The 19,287-nt window shown below is 36.9% G+C and overlaps 1 protein-coding gene across 2 annotated transcripts in view; it reads right to left on the bottom strand.

The window, feature by feature from the left end:
* The window catches only part of ITGA2 (integrin subunit alpha 2), a 108,851-nt gene that overhangs the window by 43,095 nt on the left and 46,469 nt on the right, over positions 1 to 19,287 (bottom strand). The window contains exons 3-9 of one of the 2 annotated variants that reach the window (XM_081517743.1): positions 16,599 to 16,708; positions 13,587 to 13,678; positions 9,944 to 10,058; positions 9,654 to 9,781; positions 6,937 to 7,085; positions 2,232 to 2,382; positions 1,786 to 1,951 (exon numbers count right to left, since the gene is read on the bottom strand). In XM_081517743.1, coding sequence (XP_081373869.1) covers positions 1,786 to 1,951; positions 2,232 to 2,382; positions 6,937 to 7,085; positions 9,654 to 9,781; positions 9,944 to 10,058; positions 13,587 to 13,678; positions 16,599 to 16,708 — 911 coding nt within the window. The remainder of the gene's footprint in view (positions 1 to 1,785; positions 1,952 to 2,231; positions 2,383 to 6,936; positions 7,086 to 9,653; positions 9,782 to 9,943; positions 10,059 to 13,586; positions 13,679 to 16,598; positions 16,709 to 19,287) is intronic. The other variant, XM_081517744.1, reaches the window with a different exon arrangement.

Raw genomic sequence — 19,287 nt, 5'->3', positions numbered from 1 at the left:
TTGGTATACAATGAAATTCCTGATATCAAGAAACACTCAACATAGGGGATGAGGTAAGATGAAAACTGACATGATTATCTTTTCCTTTTTAAAATGATTGTTACTTGCTAAAGACCTAACTGAATTTTTAGCTTTTAAATATTGGTACTAATAAATGCACATATATCTCAGATATAGTTGGAGGAGCCAGGCAATTGATCTGTGGTGAAGACTGTGTTGAGAGATATTTGGATTCGGCTTCAGGAACCAGGATTCAAGATTGAGTAGGAATTTTACCAATTTGGAGGTTGGTCCAAGTTCTACATATGTGCTTACCTCTAACACTAGCACCATAAGACTCATTTAGAACTCTTTTTCCATATAGGGCAGCCAAAGTGGTTACATTTCTTCACAAATGAAAGTTTGTGGACTGTCACATTAATGTAGAGAAGAATAAAAATGTTTGGATAGATGCTTCCAATGGATAATCATGAGATAAAGATTTGACTATAGAGATTAATACTTAATCTATCAGGAGATAAAGATTTGACTATAAGGATTAATACTTAATCCATGCAATCCCTTTGATCATAGCAGGTGCTCAATAAAATATTCACATCATTGCTGAGAGTTATTTGGGTTAACCATCAGGAACTAGGATTTGGGTCACGTGGGACTTTTTACCAACTGGGAATTGTCTTCTAGTCCTCCTTACTGTGAGGTCTTAAACATATGATATTTCTACAGTGACTAGACCTCCCAAGCCACAGAAGTAAATTATTATATATCTGGTAAATGTTTCCTCAAAATCTGAACTATTAAAAATCTTCACTGTATTTTTCTAACCTAAAAAGTATACCTATTTACTGCAAACAAATCTAAGAATTTCAGTGTAAATAATGGAAGCAATATAAAAAGGTAAAACTATTTATGATTATAATAGATGGTACTACACTGCTGCTCCCAAAGGTTATACAATTTATAATCTTATCAATAGTGTATGAGCTTCTGTGCTTCCCCATAATCTCCTCAAGATTAAACATTATTAATCTTTGTTGTCTTTTAGGCACAAAGAAACATTGATTTAATTTAAATTTTAAAATAATTACTAAAATTGGGAATATTTTCTTTTATTTATTGACCATTTGTATTTTATCTTTTATAAGCTTTGTATTCATCATTCTTTATTTTTCTTATTGCTGCTACTTATGAGTTCTCTTTGTATAAGGTATATGTGAAGTCAAAGTTGCTCAGTTGTGTCTGACTCTTTGCGACCCCATGGACTATACAGTCCATGGAATTCTCCAGGCCAGAATACTGGAGTGGGTAGCCTTTCCCTTCTCCAAGGGATCTTCCCAACCAAGAGATCGAATCCAGGTCTTGGGTATTGCAGGCGGATTCTTTACCAGCTGAGCCACAAGGGAAGCCAATTAATTAAAACAGCATGTGGTAATAAAGAATTTTTGAAGGTTTTTAAGAACATTTTTTTATTTTTTAAATTTTTATTGGAGTATAGTTGATTATAATGTCATGTTCGTTTCTGCTGTACAGCAAAGTGATTTAATTATACATATATGCACTCTGTTTTAGATTCTTTTCCCATATAGGCCATTACAGAGTATTGAGTAGGGCTCCCTGTGCTATACAGTAGGTCTTTATTGTCTATTCTATAGACAGTAGTGTGTATATGTTAGCCCCAATCCCCCAGTTTATCCCTTCTGTTCCCCCTATATGTTGGTAACCATAAGTTTGTATCTTTGAAAAAAGTTTTTGAAAGAAAATTCTGAGAAGAAGGAGTTCTTTTACCTTCAATGCTGAAAATTTGTTCTCCTATTGTCCCAGCCTTTTCTAGTAGATCTGCTTCATCAGAGACATTGAAAAAGTGTCTTTCTGTTGGAATACTGGCAATTGCTTTAATTTCTTTTATTAAATTTTTAGTATCCAGGGCATTTCTGTTTAAGTACCCAAGAACCTTGAAAACAGAGGAAGAGAGGAGAGGGCCATCAGTGCTGTACTTTAATTTTCCTGTTAATATTTTCTAGACTATTTTTTAACACAGTAGGACTTTTGGAGAAGTAAAACAAGCAACGCTTCCACATCCTCTTGGTTGGCAGGACTGAAAATCAGCAAGATGCTGAGGTAGAGTAAAAATATTCTTTTATATGAAACTATGAACAGGCAATAAGAAAGTATAGTCTGAAAGGAATATTTCCCTATGAACTGAAAGACCGGTAAAAAGTAAAGCCACTTACTGCTATGCCAAACCTCAGTATATTGTCTTTGTTACACTGATCAATCACAGCTTTCAACTTTGAACCATCATGGGATTCACCATCAGTTACAACCACCATAACTTTGGTAGCACCTGGTCGTCCACCAGCAGCCGTTGAATAAGCTGTATCTCTATGGCAGATAAAATAAAAACTCATTATCCATGGATAAAGTTAACACATGGACCTCTGGTTAGAAAAGTAACTATGAAACTGACTTCTTTGAATATAACCTATTGCAACTTAGAGTTGATCTATCAATTCTGGTGACATTTTAACTATATTATATTTGTAGTTTGTAGAGACACATACAAGAATGTAAATCTCACTTGGCATTAAAAATAGCTCCCATGGTTTTCATAGTGTGTGGGTATGTGTATTCACTTCAGGAATCCTTAGAATTATCCTCTGCTAAGAAAATTAAACTCATTAATACTAATCAACAGAGCAAAGATAATTCATTTTTGTCATAAATTTTACTCATTGGATCTGCATTTTTCCAATAACAAATTGCTTTTGTAAAAGTAATAAATATATATGGTAAAAGAAATCTAAAGCATTTGGAAAGCTATAAAACTAAAATTTTACATCAAGCCACTATTTCAAAGGTAATCACTATTATCAGTTTGTTTCCTTCTAGAAAATGTTGCATACAGAGAAATATATGCAAAATTTACTCCTTAAACTTTTATATGGGGACACATTCTATACAGTGGTTTTTCATTTTGATGGAGATCTTTCCATACCAGCACATATAGAACTCTTTTTGTGTTTAATTTGATTTCTAAATTTTCATTTACAAAATACTCATTTTATACAATTTTAGAGGTAAATTTCCATTTACAGTTATTCTAAAATATTGACTATATTCTCCTTGTTGTAGTACATCCTTGAGCTGTCTTATGCCCAATAATTCATACCTCCCACTCCCCCACCTTTATATTGCACCCCTACCACCCCACTGGTAATCACTAGTTTAGAACTCTCCTTTTTAAATGGCTACGTAATATTTCATTGTTTTGAGGAACCATAGTTTATTTAACCAACTCCCCTTTATTAGGCCATTTATGGTTTTACAAATAATGTTATAATAAATGACCTTGTGTATATATCTTGGCATACTTTTTCAAATGCATCAGTAGGATAAAATCTTGGCATTGAAATTATTTGGACAAAAGATTTACACATTTCAAATTTTGATAAATATAGTACTAAATTGTTCTTCAAACTTCTTCCAATTTATACTGCTACCAGTGTACAAGAATGCAATTTTCTCCAACTCCTTTCCTTAACAATGAGAACTACTAACTTTTTAATCTGGGATACTCTTATAAGTGAGAAATAATATATTATTGTTGTTTTATTATGTACTTTTTAACTATGAAGAATGATGAGTATTTTTATGTTTATTCGCCATTTTTATTTCTTTCTTCATGAACTCTTGATTTTTCTTTACATTTGCTCATTTTTGTTTTTCATCATTTTCCTGATCAGTAAAATTTCTGTTAATAAAGAAAATTATCCTTTGTCATATATGTTGTAAATAATTTTTTCAGTTCATTAATCATTTTTAAAATTTTAGTGATATTAATACTGTGCAGAAATTTTATATTTTTATATAATCAAATCCATTACTTTTTGTGTCTGTGTCTTTTATATTTGACATGTCATTTTAAAAGGGCCTTATCTCTAAGACTTTTATCTTTCATCAGCCAAGTTTTCTCATAGTCCTTTAGTTGTTTCATTTTCTTAGATTTAAACTGGTGATCAGCTGAAATTTGTTTTGATAGAGTGAGCCGGGACTCAGCTTTTGGTTAGCCAGGTGTCCAACAACTTTTTTCCTGTCTATTGGATTCTCTTGTTGCACATTCTTTCTGGTGTCATCATATAGGTTTACCACCACACTTACATGATGACAATTTAAAGTCTATATTTGCTTCCATTCATCCCTCCCATCTTCAAGTTTGTGTATTCAATGCATTGAATATTTTCACCTGAAAGTGTATGGAGTTCTTTAATTCAGCACGTTTAAAACTGAGAGTATCATTTTATTTCCTAAAGCTTTTCTGTGTTCTATATAGCAGAATATAGAAATATTGAAAAATAGTTCTTATTTCTCAACCAAATTTGAATTCTTATACTCACATCAAATAATTTTTTAAGTGAATTATACTGTTTATGACATACAGTAGACCTCCCGTCTGATCATAAGTTTGCTGGGGGTAGAAACTATGCCTCATTTAGTTTTGATGACCTGCGTGTGTGTTAAGTTGCTTTGGCCAAGGCCGACTCTTTGCGACCCTATGGAATGTAGCCTGTCCATGGGGCTCCTCTGTCCATGGGACTCTCTAGGCAAGAAAACTGGAGTGGGTTGCCATTCCCTTGTCCAGAGGATCTTTCCAACCCAGGGATTGAACCCAGGTCTCTTATATTTCCTGCATGGGCAGGTGGGTTCCTTACCACTAGCATGATTATCTGTACGGTATGGAACAATAAATTGTAATTTTAGGCACCAAATCAAATAAGATCAATAGAAAATGGAAACATTCACTGAAGGAGTATCAGAATTCTGTTTGATGTTGTAAAGAAACAGATCAAGAAAGAGGAGGAGGAAGAAGAAAGAGAAAAAGAATTCGATGTAATTAAATTCTGGAATGAACGAGTAAAAAGTCAGGTGGTTCTCCTCACAATGGAAAGACTGCTGTTAGCTTGGAAAATAATGGTGAGAGAGGGATGACAGGGAGAAAAACAAAGTTTTGAAAAGATCATAAAAGCCATATGAGTTCCATTTTCTCAGAAAGTGGCTATTCTCCCCAAGAAGGAAGCTTGCCAGGCCCCTAGGCTCTTTCCAGGGAAAAATGCCACACCCACATTCCCTTCTAAAAATAAAGGCTCTTTACTGTTTCTAACTCCTAGGAGGCCATTTTTCTACGTCATCTTAGTCCTCCCCTCAGCCTGCTTTACTGAACCAGGAAAGGTACTTTGCATAATAGCTATTGGCCAGCAGCAGATGAGATAGCTTGGCTCCAAAGCAAAGCTTAATAGGGACACACAAAAAATTAACCAAACCAATCATATCTTCTCTTGTAGGGAATCTACTCTTTAGACATATAGGGAGAGTCAGCAGTTGACAGAAGCAGCAACTATAACGCGGAATATACTGAAAAAAGAAAGGACAGATATTATAGGAAATTCAGAAATAGAAAGGACAGGATGTGGTGACTGGCCAGATATGTGACCTAAAGAGGAGTAGAAAGAATAAAACCGTTAAGTTTACAGTCTGAATAACGATGGGAAAAGGCGGGCAATGAAAAATGGCAGAGTCACGAGGAGGGGAAGGGAAAAGCACAGGGCCAGTTTAGGATGTACTGAGTTTGACAAGTGAGCCAACACTCCAAATAAAGATACTCGGCATCAGCTGGACACCCATGTGAATTCTGGGAGAGAGGTCAGGGCTGATACCAAAGCCATGGGGTAAGCCAGGCAGGGCTGATGGCTCATGTAACCGTGAGAGTGGATACAACACCTAAGAAAAAAAGAGCTATGAAAGAAGGACTCTGTTTAGTGAAGAAAAACTAGGAAAAGAAGCCAATGAAGAGGCAAACTTGTTGACAAAAGTTGGCAGGTTTTCTAGCAGTGTGTGGTGTCAAGGCATCTGGGGTAGAAATAGCCCTGCATGCTCGTTACTGTCAAATGATAAGGGAAGCTAAAGAGGATGAGGCTTGGGGCAAAATCACATTTACCTGGTGGCAGAGCCATATGTTTCAAGGATATGAAGAAAGGCACATAGATACTTCTTTTAAGGAATTATGGCAGGGGAAGGAAGGCACAACCAGATGGAAAAGGGCAAAAAGTAGGTTTAAAGGAAGATGAACTTACTGTTCTCATTCATATCTTTTAAACAATATGAAAATATTTAGCACTTTTTTTTGTAAAGGTATCTGATCAAATCAGAGTGAAGATGAAGGTCAGCAGTGCTAAGAAAATAGAGACACTGAGCTAAGAATTAGGAGAGTGTTATATAGTTATGAAATTGCCCCAGATAGTAGTAAGCAGAATGAGTCCTTCAATTCAGACTCCTATGTCATTAACACTTAAGATTGTACGGCCCTTCTTAATTTGTTTGAAGTGTCCCACTAGCTCAAGTTGTTTGTGGTCTTAATAAATAGTAACAAATAATTGCAGATTACTCCATTTCCAAGTTAACCTAAGGTCTTTTAATTTCATTTTATTTGCTTCATATAAAATATTAAAAAATCTTTAAAAAGTCACAGAAATCAAAGATTTAAAAGTTTTATTCCCTTCTGCCTTCTCAAAGTGTTCAAGTAAAAGAGTGTTCAGAGTTGTCTACTAGTTCTGATTAAAGTGCAGGTTCCACATATTTGGGTTTCCCATGTGGTGCAGTAGTAAAGAATCTGCCTGCCGATGTAGGAGATGCAAGAGGTGTGGGTTCAATCCCTGGGTTGGGAAGATACCCTGGAGGAGGAAATGGCAACCCACTACAGTATTCTTGCCTGAAGAATCCCATGGACAGAGGAGCCTGGTAGGCTACAGTTCATGGGGTTGCAAAGAGTTGGACACGACTGAGCAACTGAGCACGCACACACCCTATATTTTTCTTTGTCTTTTCTTATTTATGAGCACCTCTATTTTATCAACATAGTGACTTATTAGCATCATAACTTACCTTGCATACTGAATTGCTTTGAAGGTATTTGTAAGGTCTCCACCATATTGGAATGTCTGCGATGTTGCTTTAATCATTTCATCTTTGGATTTAAAAGTATTCAGGTTAAACACAACTCTTGGATTATTGGCGTATTGAATTAACCCCATCTTTAAGAGAAAAGAAATTTATTACAGGCTTGTCATTGTTATAAATCATTCCTATGTAACCAATATAATAAAAATCGGAAGTGCATTTATACACGGGCTGATAGCTTAAGGGAATCATTTCCAACTTTTCTTAAGAATAGTTATTTTTCTTCCAATAGGATAACTTCCCTGTCAGAGGCCATCAGTGTACAGCAGTGGGACTTATTGACAAGCATGATAATGTGCCATTTATGTGCCATATGGTTCTCAAGAATAATAGCTGCAGCTTTTAAAGCACTGCCATATGGATGAATAGTAGAATAAAGTTCATAACAGGAAGATTTAAATAGATTTTCTAGTTACAAAAGGATATATACATGTTAACCATTATAAGCAATCATGGATGGAACATAATATCTCATCAACTGAGGATAATTATCTAATAAACAAAGAATTATAGTTGAATACTAGGAAAAGTGACTGCTAATCAATGCACTCAGTATAAATGTTTTCACTGTGCTGGATTTCCTCTCATCACAGACGTTAGAAAGGAAGCTGCTATGTGTGTGTTTGGAAGAGGACGTTTCTGGTCTTCAGGGAAAATGCCACTGGAGAGTCTTATTTGGGAGAGCTGAGAGATAGGGCAACTTCTGAACAAGACATTTGAGCACGTACCCGAATCCTTTAGATCAAGGAGGTCAAACACTTTGGTTAATGTCCTTGTACTCAGCACTGAGATCACTCTCTATGCCTAGGATTTGGGGCTTCCAGAATGGGAAGTGGTTATAAGGGAATCAGTGGTAAAAGAGTCGCTGAAATAGAGGCCAGTGTGTAAGGAAGGTGGATAGGACAAGGCCTGGATTTCAATCAGCTACTTTTGCCAGGAAAGCCTGGGAAAATGACCAAAAAAATATGATATTGTTGAACTCCTCTCTTCAAGGTAAGATGTAAGACTTGAGAGAGAGGAAAGGATCAAAAATAACTCTAAGAATCTCAAAATCTAAGCTGAGAGGAAGAGAGTGGTGACCCCCTGACATGCCCCACAACTTCTGTGTGAGAGAGAAGGTGGAAGAGAAGATGTGGTAGATTAGGGCTTACAGAAAGGTCACATTTAGGTTGGAAGAAAAGACGCTGAGTAAAACCACCTTTACAGATGAAGAAGATGCATCGGGGTTGCAAGATAGAAGAGGAAGGTCAGGAATTCCACATGGAAACTATTAAACACAGTAAGTCACGTTATAGGGGTAATTCACTTAGAGACAGAAAATAAACAGATACAGATGAAAACTTCTCTTATGAGGGACTTTAACAGTGATGTTCTCTAGAAACCAGTACGATACTTAGTCTTATTTAACAGAATTTTCAGTGAAAGCCCACAGTGAAACCTTCAAAGTTTTGACGGATATTAATATTCTCTTGGTATTGAAAAGCAATGTCAATGGGGAAAACATGCAACGGTATTTTACAATACTGTATAGAGATGCAGAAAGGCAAATTTCAATACAGAGAACTGTAAAGCATTTAGGGAAAAGTGTTCCAATAACAGTTGGGTCCTGGAGCATCAGATGCAAAACAGGAACTGGTAACTCTGTGAACTGGTTCCTGTTGATATTGGTTCAATGTTTTCCTATAACCAGGATGACCCAGAAAATGGCAGATCCAACAAGAAAGAAAGAAAAAACCCAAAACTTTAAAAATGCTATTCAGTGTTATAAAAGCAGGACCTTTCTGCTCCTTAATTTTGATTGCTTACCACAGGAAGAAAGAAAATCAAAGACTCTTTAAAACATAAAGCTACACAAAACTATTGAAAGGACTTCTATAAAAAATGAAAGTTTAGCCTAGACTATGATACTGAAGTGAAAGTCACTCAGTTGTGTCTGACTCTTTGCGACCCCATGGACTTTACAGTCCATGGAATTCTGTAGGCCAGAATACTGGAGTGGGTAGCCTTTCCTTTCTCCAGGGGATCTTCCCAACCCAGGGACTGAACCCAGGTCTCCCACGTTGCAGGCAGACTCTTTACCAGCTGAGCCACAAGGGAAGCCCAAGAATACTGGAGTGGGTAGCCTATCCCTTCTCCAGAGGATCTTCCCAACCCAGGAATTGAAGGAGGGTCTCCTGCATTGCAGGCAGATTCTTTGCCAACTGACCTATGGCAGAAATATGCTGTCTATGAACTTATTTATAAAAATCTTAGAATTCAAAGATAATTTTTCACCAGTAAAAATAGAAAGTTATCATTATTAGTCCAAGTGTATGCAAAAAAAACACATAATGGATTTTTAAATGTATTGATTAGTGCATGAGTTAGTGGAAGAAAAAAATCAGCAACTAAAGATAGTTAAGATGCTCTATCACCTATCTGATGCCTGTGTCAGAAATAGGAACCCACGCTTAAAGACCAGCATTAGGCAAAGTTACGATAGAATAACTGAACGTCGCACAAATTTCAATTAACTTTCAAGATTACCATTAAATGCCTTTAATATGGGGATTGGACAAATGCAAAGATGAAGACCTCATCTCTAGTAATATTTTCTCAGAAAGAAACCTGTGGGTTAGGGTCTATATAGAGGATGTCCATACCTGTGTCTTTGTGGGGCCTATATCTAGGCCTTGTACAAATTTTTCCAAAAAGTTCTTTACTGCATCCCAGGGATAAATACTGTTTGATTCATCACATACAACCACAACATCTATGAAGGAAGGGCAGGCTACATAGGAAATGACAAAAGAAACATATTTCCATAGGTAAGACAAAAGTCACATCCACATGAAAATGAGACAAAGTAAAAGAGAATGGCACTTGCTGATACAATTTTTCCCCTCTTATAAAGTAAGGCATTGCTCAGACCCTTGGCACATTCATAACTTACTCTGAACTGCAGGCGCAAAGCTGGTCCGCAACTGAAAATCGGGACTGACATCAGAGCAAACCCCGGTTGTGTAATACTGACTTCCGCACTGCTGTGCCCACAGGGGACCACAGGTCTTAAAAAAATGAGAACAATGACAAAACACACAGAAAATGTTAACCTTCCACCTCGCCATTTGTGAAGCTCAGGAATCATTTCTCTTCTAAGACACTAGGAATCATCAACTCTTGAAACTAACAAGTCAACAATGCCTTTGAGAGAAAGTGCACTGGAGCCCACAGAGGGGAAGGAGAGGGTGGCGGATGTGCTGCGCCCAGTGGCAGGTGTCTTGGGGACAGGGACACTGGGACCGTCAGTGTAGGGAGGAGCCCATCAGGTCACCCACCAAATTAGAGAAAAGGGGTGCTGTCCTTCCAGAGAACAACCAGGAGAAAAAAGGGGCCAAGTTCATTTTTTGTCTCTCAGCTACCTGGGTCTCAGCTGCCTCATCTATAAAGTGAGGCTGATCAGACTTCCTAACATAAGGCTGTTGTGAAGACAAAATGAGTCTATGTCTATGAAACACTTAGAACAGTGCAGGGTAAATAGCAAATGATATGTAATTGTTATTCCTTAAACATAAGTCTCCTCCTGTCCCTTCCATTTACACTATTCAGCAGAAACCATAAACCCTTATGTCCCCAGGGGCCAGGCAGGCAGCTTGGCAGAGAGCTTGGGCCAGCTGTAGACACCACAGTGAGTGAAGAGCCCACACCTTCTATGCAGGGCAGATCACTGTGGCTCCTGCCCACTGGCTGCTGTGAAACAGGCCGTGTGTGGCTGAACCTCTCAAATTCTCAAGGAGAATCAAAGCAAAAACTTTGTGTGAAAATTTATAATTAAAAAAACCCTTGAAACACTCTACATGCTAAACAAACACAAAGGAACTAGCAGGCTCATGAACTGCCAGTTTTTAACTCTGCAGTTATCAAAGCATTTCTTTGAGGACTTCAGAGCTGCCTACGTCTACTCCCTAGAACCTTCAGTCATCCAAGCTTGCGCTTGTCTCCTTTTGCACATCATACTCCAGTTATTAATGTCACCATTAACCCAGTCCCAAAGCTCTCCCTTTCAGTAGCCCTTGAATGGCACGAACTTCTGATTAAATCATGTGGGAAATATCAAGTGTGAGTGTGTTGGTTGCTCAGTCATGTCTGACTCTTAGCAACCCCAAGGACTGTAACCCACCAGGCTCCTCTGTCCATGGAATTCTCCAGGCAAGAACACGGGAGTGGGTTGCCATGCCCTTCTCCAGGGGATCTTCCCAACCAAGGGATCGAACCCAGGTCTCCTGCATTGCAGGCAGGAAATATTAGGTTAAATACAAATCATTAGATATGAAAGGAGAAAAAATGGGGAAGAGAAGTCTAGCCATGATCTTAAAAAAATCTACAAATTTAACTTATGTAAAGCTGTGGAATAACTGTTAAAACTTCACTGAAAAATGTGGACTTGCAAAAAGTGATTGGAAGAATGAAAGGGAACTTATTTGACCCAGTTTAATTGTTGGTAGCTCAAAGGAGAAGCAGCTGTGGTTATATTTCATGCTCAATGAGCAAGGCCTAGTTTTTCCCTTATAAAACTGGTTCATTTTGCCAGTTAGGGGAGAATCACAATTGATGCCTTGGGTATGTTTACCAAATGAGATACCAATTACTGATTTCCTACATCCGCACCCCCAAGTTGGTTTAGCTTAATCACCCTGAAAAACACTAACTCATGAAGTATTCAAAAATATTTTTTGGTTTTAAAAGCAATGGAAAACAACATTCAGGAGTTGAAATTAGAATATGCCAATTGTTAATGCCAGAACAACATTCCTACTTTAAGCCCAGAACTTAAGAAGTTTCAAAAAATGTGATGATTGTCAGTCTTTTCCACAGTATTCTTAATAGTATCTTAAGATTTTGACCTTTTAGATATGGAAAGGAAACCTTAGCTTTTTTTTTCTTTTTCCTTTCTTTTTTTTCTCTTTCCCTCTTTCCTTCTACTTGCTACACTGACTATTAAAATAACCTCAAATTTTCTTCAACTTCATTTTATATATAAGGTTTATAAAAGGTTTTACACTTACATAAAAATTGATAAAGTTACAGATTAAAAATCTGAAGTTACAGATTAAAAACTTTGAAGTATATTCTGTAATCCCTATACCTCAATATATTTTCTTTCTTAATTTATTCAACTTTAAAAAAGGAAACAAGAAAGACAAAACAACCCCATGATAAAGACTTCAGAAGATTATAAACCAGGAAGATTCACTGAAATACTCATGTATGCATTGATCTAACATATATTGTCAGCAAAACCTAATTCACTAGGTGGTACCAAAGTCTACTGCTGCTGCTGCTGCTAAGTCGCTTCAGTCGTGTCTGACTCTGTGCGACCCCATAGATGGCAGCCCACCAGGCTCCCCCGTCCCTGGGATTCTCCAGGCAAGAACACTGGAGTGGGTTGCCATTGCCTTCTTCAGTGCATGAAAGTGAAAAGTGAAAGGGAAGTCGCTCAGTCGTGTCTGACTCTTCGCGACCCCACGGACTGCAGCCCACCAGGTTCCTCCATCCATGGGATTTTCCAGGCAAGAGTACTGGAGTGGGTTGCCATTGCCTTCTCTGACCAACGTCTACTATCTCTCAGTAAAAACAGAATCATATTGTTCAATACTGATTACATTTTTTAGAGAAATCTGTTCATATACACAGGCTTTTAAGTTAGCATGTCAATGCAACATGTCATAATCAAGCCTTCTAAGATGATTTTAACAGAGATATACAACTAGGTTACACCTACATGGGCTGGTAGAAATGTAAAATGAGGTTGGGCTTTTGTTTGCTTTTAAACTCTTTTTTTCTTTCTTTTATCTTTTGGTGTGTGATGATTTTCTTTCTTTTTTTTTTTTTTTAACATAGTCATGTCTTTTAACAATTTTCTATATTATTTTTTCTGTTAGTTCCAAGATCAGAAATTCTCTCAGAAAACTTCCATTTTCTTCTAGTTTTTTAGATTAACTCTTTAGTTCCCTTTGAAGTATATTTGGATATGCAAGATGTTCAGCAATTAATTGTCCCCAGACCACTTGTTAAATAAAGCATTCTCTTTTACTGATTTGTGTTGGTCTTTACACGGAGTTCTAGAAACTAAATGAGAGTAAATGCTAACATGAAATGAGTCCAGATCATTGCTTTAAATAATATCAGAGTAGTCAATGATTATCAGAAATTATTAAAAAGAAAAGTACATTGTAGCTTTGAAACCTACTTTCTGAACTCGCTGTACCTATCCTGAATGTTCCTACAGGAAGGGGAAATGAGAGCTAGAATTCTGTTGTTACCAACAAATACAAAACACATTTTTCAAGGGCAAAGAATCGCTGTTCCTTCGGCCCCCTTTCCCCAACACATTCTGTGGCAACATTTTTGCTGAATATCTTAAGATGCTTACATATCAACACATTGTTCTTTCATGTTGGCTCTCCTCTAGCATGACTTATCCAAAATTCAAGTTCAAACATTTAAACCTCAAGATTTGGTTTGCTAGGAGGGATGGTCAGAAGACACTGACTTCATACTTGAGAGGAATGAGGATTTGAAAAGTAAACACTCACAAGAAATCCTCCCGTTCCCACGTTCCTTGTCAGTGTCAAGCCAAGGCTCATGTTGGTTTTCATCTCGGTAACATTGGAAATGCTCGTGGAAGCTTTCAAAGGGGAGAAGATTTTTAAAAGTGGTTAAATTATCACTTATTTAAAGACTTTTTTTTCAATGTACACTCAGGTTTATATGTAGCATTGAGTTTAGCGCTCGTGGTGTGTAATCAAGTGTATGGAAATGAGATGTTCCATTGATCTGGCTGCTCACTTAAATGAGTGAGGCTGCAGAGTGTGATCCTCGGGGGTTGGGTCTGCAAAGGTCATGATGACACCATCTAATGCTTTATTCTGGATCAGAAAAAAACATTCTTAAAGTGTTATCAAAGAATACCATATGGTAGAATCTGGCCCAAAGCAACAGTAAGTGAACTTTAGAAGGCCATCATGACACTAAGACGTAGAATAATAGATAAATCTCTCCAACCTTCTCTCTCCCATTCAGCTAAGGCATCATTTGCTGTGTCCATTCTTGACCTACTGAACATTGAAATTCTTTTCAATAATATCATTTTTTTCATTATTCTCTGATCTCTGCCAGGGTATGTGTATACATATATATATACACACATATATATAGACACACACGTATACATATATATAAAATTACACTATTTCTGTAAATGTGTATATACATCATTTATCCTAAGTTGTGTGTGCTCAGTCACTTAGTTGTGTCCGACTCTTTGTGACCCCATTGACAGTAGCCTGCCAGGCTACTCTGATGGTGAAATTCCAGGCAAGAATACTGGAGTGGGTTGCCATTTCCTACTCCAGGGAATCTTCCCCACTCAGGGATCAAACATTCTTTACCGTACCACCTGGGAAACCCTAATCCTAAGTTATCTGCTCATTTATATACATATGCATAAAATTTCTAAAAATAAATAAATATATATATATATTTATGGGTGAGAGCTCAAAAGTTTTATTGTACAGTTTATCCCCTATTTCCCACGATGCCCATTTTAAAACATCACCCTTCTTCTCAAGCCTCCAAACTCAACCCAGATTCCATCACTCTCTAGTGCAAAGAAGATAATCACATTTGAAAGGTAATCTCAACTTCTCTCATCTTTACCTAAAGGTCCTTCTAGAATTCTGACTTGTCTCTTTCCTTTGTGTTTCAGAGAAGGGAGCATGCTTCGTAAGACTCATTTTCCCAGGTACCAGAGACATTAACTTCATCCAATTAACTTCATTCTTGACTGGTCATCACTCCCTTTTATTGCCTCCTTCCTCTCTCCTTACAAATACGATCAGTCAGTTCAGTTGTTCAGTCGTGTCCAACTTTTCGTGACCCCATGGACTGCAGCACCCCAGGCTTCCCTGTCCATCACCAACTCCTGAAGCTTGCTCAAACTTATGTCCATAGAGTCAGTGATGCCATCCAACCATCTCATCCTCTGCTGTCCCCTTCTCCTCCTGCCATCAACCTTTCCCAGCATCAGGGTTTTTTCCAGTGAGTCAGTTCTTCACATCAGGTGGCCAAAGTATTGGAGTTTCAGCTTCAGCATCAATCCTTCCAATGAATATTCAGGACTGATTTCCTTTAGGATGGACTGGTTTTATCTCCTTGCAGTCCAAGGGACTCTCAAGAGTCTTCTCCAGCACCACAGTTCAAAAGCATCAATTCTTCTGCGCTCAGCTTTCTTTATAGTCCAACTCTCACATCCATACATGACTACTGGAAAAACCATAGCTTTGACTAGGTGGACCTTTGCTGGCAAAGGAATGTCTTTGTTTTTTCATATGCTGTCTAGGTTGGTCATAGTTTTTCTTCCAAGGAGCAAGCATCTTTTAATTTCATGGCTGCAGTTGCCATCTTCAGTGATTCTGGAGCTCAAAAAATAAAGTCTGTCACTGTTTCCATTGTTTCCCCACCTATTTGCCATGAAGAAATGGAACTGGATGCCATGATCTTAGTTTTCTGAATGTTGAGTTTCAAGCCAACTTTTTCACTCTCCTCTTCCATTTTCAAGAGGCTCTTTAGTTTCTCTTCACTTTCTGCCATAAGGGTGGTGTCATCTGCCTATCTGAGGTTATTGATATTTCTCCCATCGATCTTGATTACAGCCTGTGTTTCATACAGCCCGGCATTTTGCATAATATACTCTGCATATAAGTTAAATAAGCAGGGTGACAATATACAGCCTTGACATACTCCTTTCCCGATTTGGAACCAGTGTGTTGTTCCATGTCCAGTTCTAACTGTTGCTTCTTGACCTGGATACAGATTTCTCAGGAGGTAGGTAAGGTGGTTTGGTATTTCCATCTCTTGAAGAATTTTCCACAGCTTGTTGTGATCCACACAAAGGCTTTGGTGTAGTGAGTAAAGGAGAAGTAGATGTTTCTACTTATAGGATCATCTCCTTTTTATTAGAAAAATCGTTTCTTAACCCTGCTATCTTATCAAATTATTTTTGCCAATTCTCCTTCACTACTTAACTTCTGGAAATAGAGGTCTGCTTTTGTGGATAATTAAAACCCAGCAATTCCAAACAGTTACAAATAATTCCAAATAATGATTTTTTTTTTTTTTTGTAGAACAAGATTATTTTCACATGATCAGAAACACGGAGTGTTCCTCAGCACCCCCCAAATTATCCCTAGTACTGATGTTTCTATATTGAATGGTTTGTTTTGGGGAGGGAGAAAAGTATGAATAGTCTCAGATTTCTGTTAGTAATCACTAAAATCATCCTAAATGTTGGTGGAAACTGGTCCACAGACTGGGCCAGATGGTCCAGGAGGCAGCACGTTTCCCACATATCTTACTTAATAAGGTCATCAAACTGTGTTGGAAATTTGGATACAGTTGGACCCCATATGACTACAGAGATAAAGGCAACAAAAGCTGTCTATATTTCTTAAAGACTAAACTCTGACTGGTTTTGTTGTCTTTTTTCAACTGACTATATAACAAGATTTTGTTATGCATAAAAAAACACATTGCTAATTATAACTTACTTTGCAAATTCAATTTTTCACATGTAGTGGTGGATAGATCAACAGGACATTTATATACATCTCCCATTCGGTTCTTAGGAAAGCCACTCCATGGTGAACCAACCAGTAACCTAGAAATAGGGATTTTATTTTCCATTAGACATTAAATGTTAGCTACAGTTTCTTAAAGGTAAAGCTGACCACGAAACAGTAAAAAATCTACATTTAATTTCAGTTTAATAAGTGAACAGTTTCTATTTGCTCAGCTATAATTTGTTCTTTTTCTTTTCTTCTTAGCTGATGAAGAAATTGATGAACATCTGCAGTACAGCTGTCCTGCCACAATACCTGGGACGTCTCTCTAAAGCATTTCTGTCCAGTAGAAATATAATGCAAGTCACGAATGTGAGCCACATATGTAATTTTAAGTTTTCTAGTGGCTGCATCAATAAAACAAAAAAAGGCAACAAATGAAATTAACTTATTTAAATAACATATTTTATTTAACTCAGTATATCTATACTAATGTGCAATCAATATTAAAATTACTGAGCTATTTAACATTCTTTTCCATACTAAGTGCTTGAAATTCAGTGTGTATTTTATATTTTGAGCACAATCAAGTAACACGTCAAGTGCTCAGTAGCCACAGTAGCTACCATATTGCTCAGTATAGCTCTAAAGAATGAAATAATATTAAAACCTAAAGCAAGAACTATCATTTGTTGAGTATCTTCCATGCCCTAAGCACTTTCATATGTTATTTAGGGAGCACATAACTTATCTAAGTGGCTTTATGTTTGACTGTCTATATAAGGGAATGCTCAGCAAAAATACAGAGCAAGTATACTGTGGGCCTCTCCTTATGTGCATCGTGTTTATAGCTGGAATACAGAAGCAGAGGCCAGAGACAGGTGCTAACATTTTCCTTTTGGTTAGTTTCACTTCCTACAGAGCTTTCCAAAAAGATACTATGCATTTCCCTGTAGAATCACTTGACATTTCTGGCCAAGAAGAATGGACAGAAAGAGTCCATATAACAGTCTGATCTTAGAAACTCCTGTAGGTTAACTACTCAGCAGAAACCAGTGACTAAGGAAGCATATTTGACTCAATGTTTTTTCCTTGTCAAAGTTGGGAAAGATTAGATTATTGATCTATGAAACTTAAGTTCTTTCATGATACTTCTGTCTAAATATTTTGTCATTATTGTCATTATTGATTAAATTAAGTGTTCAATTAAGTGCTATAGTGAATTAAGAAAAATCTAAGGCATGTTTATGTCCACTAAATGTAGTAAAACTGTTCAAAAAATAACAAGTAAAAAAATAATAATCATAATGAGTGGAAAGGTATTAATAAATTCCTCTTCTTGAAAAAATTTTAAAATGGTCAAAGGAAGCAAATATGGACATAGAAGGATGAGGCTGGTAGCTGGCATTCTTATCAGAGGCAGCAGCGTAAACAATCATGGAAAGAGGGAAATACAAATTATTTTGAAAGAGTTAATGATTTAGTAATAATCTTCTCCCCTTATCTTATATAAATACTCTCAAGCAAGTATTTTGTAGAGGATTCTAGAATACTTTAAACCAGTTAACTTTGATTAAGGTTAGAGTTGAAAGTTTTTGTCTTCTTATGAGTAGATACTTTACCTAATTTATCTGTTAAAATATTGTCTATAGAAACCATCTACAAGACAAAAAGACAGCCTAATGAATGGGAGAAAATATTTGCAAATGCTAAGACCGATAATGGATTAATGCACAAAATATAGAAACAGTTCCTATAACTCAACATCAAAGGAAAAAAAAAAAAACTAAACTAAAAAAAGGGCAGAAAACCTGAATATACATTTTTCCAAAGAAGACATACAGATGGCCAACAGGCACACAAAAAGATCCTTAAGATCATCAATTACCACAGAAATGCAAATTAAAACCACAATGAAATATCACTTCACACTTGCCAGAATAGCTATCATCAAAAAGCCCACAAATAATGAATGTTAGTGAGGATATGAAAAAAGGGAACCCTAGGACACTCTTTGGTGGGAATGTAAATTGGTGCAGTCACCGTGAAAATCTGTGGAGGTTGCTCAAAAACTAAAAATAGAACTATCATATAACTCAGGGCATATATCTGGGGAAAAAAAATGAAAATGCTAATTTGAAAAGATATGTGCACATTAATGTTCATAGCAACATTATTTACAATTGTCAAGATATAAAAGCAACCTAAGTGTCCATCAATAGATGAATGGATAAAGAAATGTGGCATATATATATATATATATACACCCATACATACATACATATATATGTAGGTAAAGAGTCTGCCTGCAGTGTAAGAGAGTTGGTTCGATCCCTGGGTACGGAAGATCTCCAGAGAAGGGAATGGCAACCTACTCCAGTATTCTTCCCTGGAGAATTCAGTGGACAGAGGAGCCTGGAGGGCTACAGACAGTCACAAAGAGTTGGACATGACTCAGCGACTTTGACTTTCACATACACATACAATGGAATACTACTTGGTCATAAAAAGGATGACATTTTTATTATCAAATTTTATTCTAAAACTTTAGCATGCAGTCTATTTGATTGAAGGAACTTTTAACTATAGAATGTAGTTGGTCCCCTATAGGATAATGCAGCTCACATCATAAGTTCAACTTAAACCTTGAATTTGGAGTAAAGCACATAAGAATGTT

This window comes from Giraffa tippelskirchi, chromosome 8 (genome assembly GCF_054371585.1).
Source record: "Giraffa tippelskirchi isolate mGirTip1 chromosome 8, T2T-mGirTip1v1.2.pri, whole genome shotgun sequence".
NCBI classification, from domain to species: Eukaryota; Metazoa; Chordata; class Mammalia; order Artiodactyla; family Giraffidae; genus Giraffa; species Giraffa tippelskirchi.
Note: the sequence above shows the minus strand (reverse complement) of the source record. Positions and strands in the feature narration are given on the sequence as shown.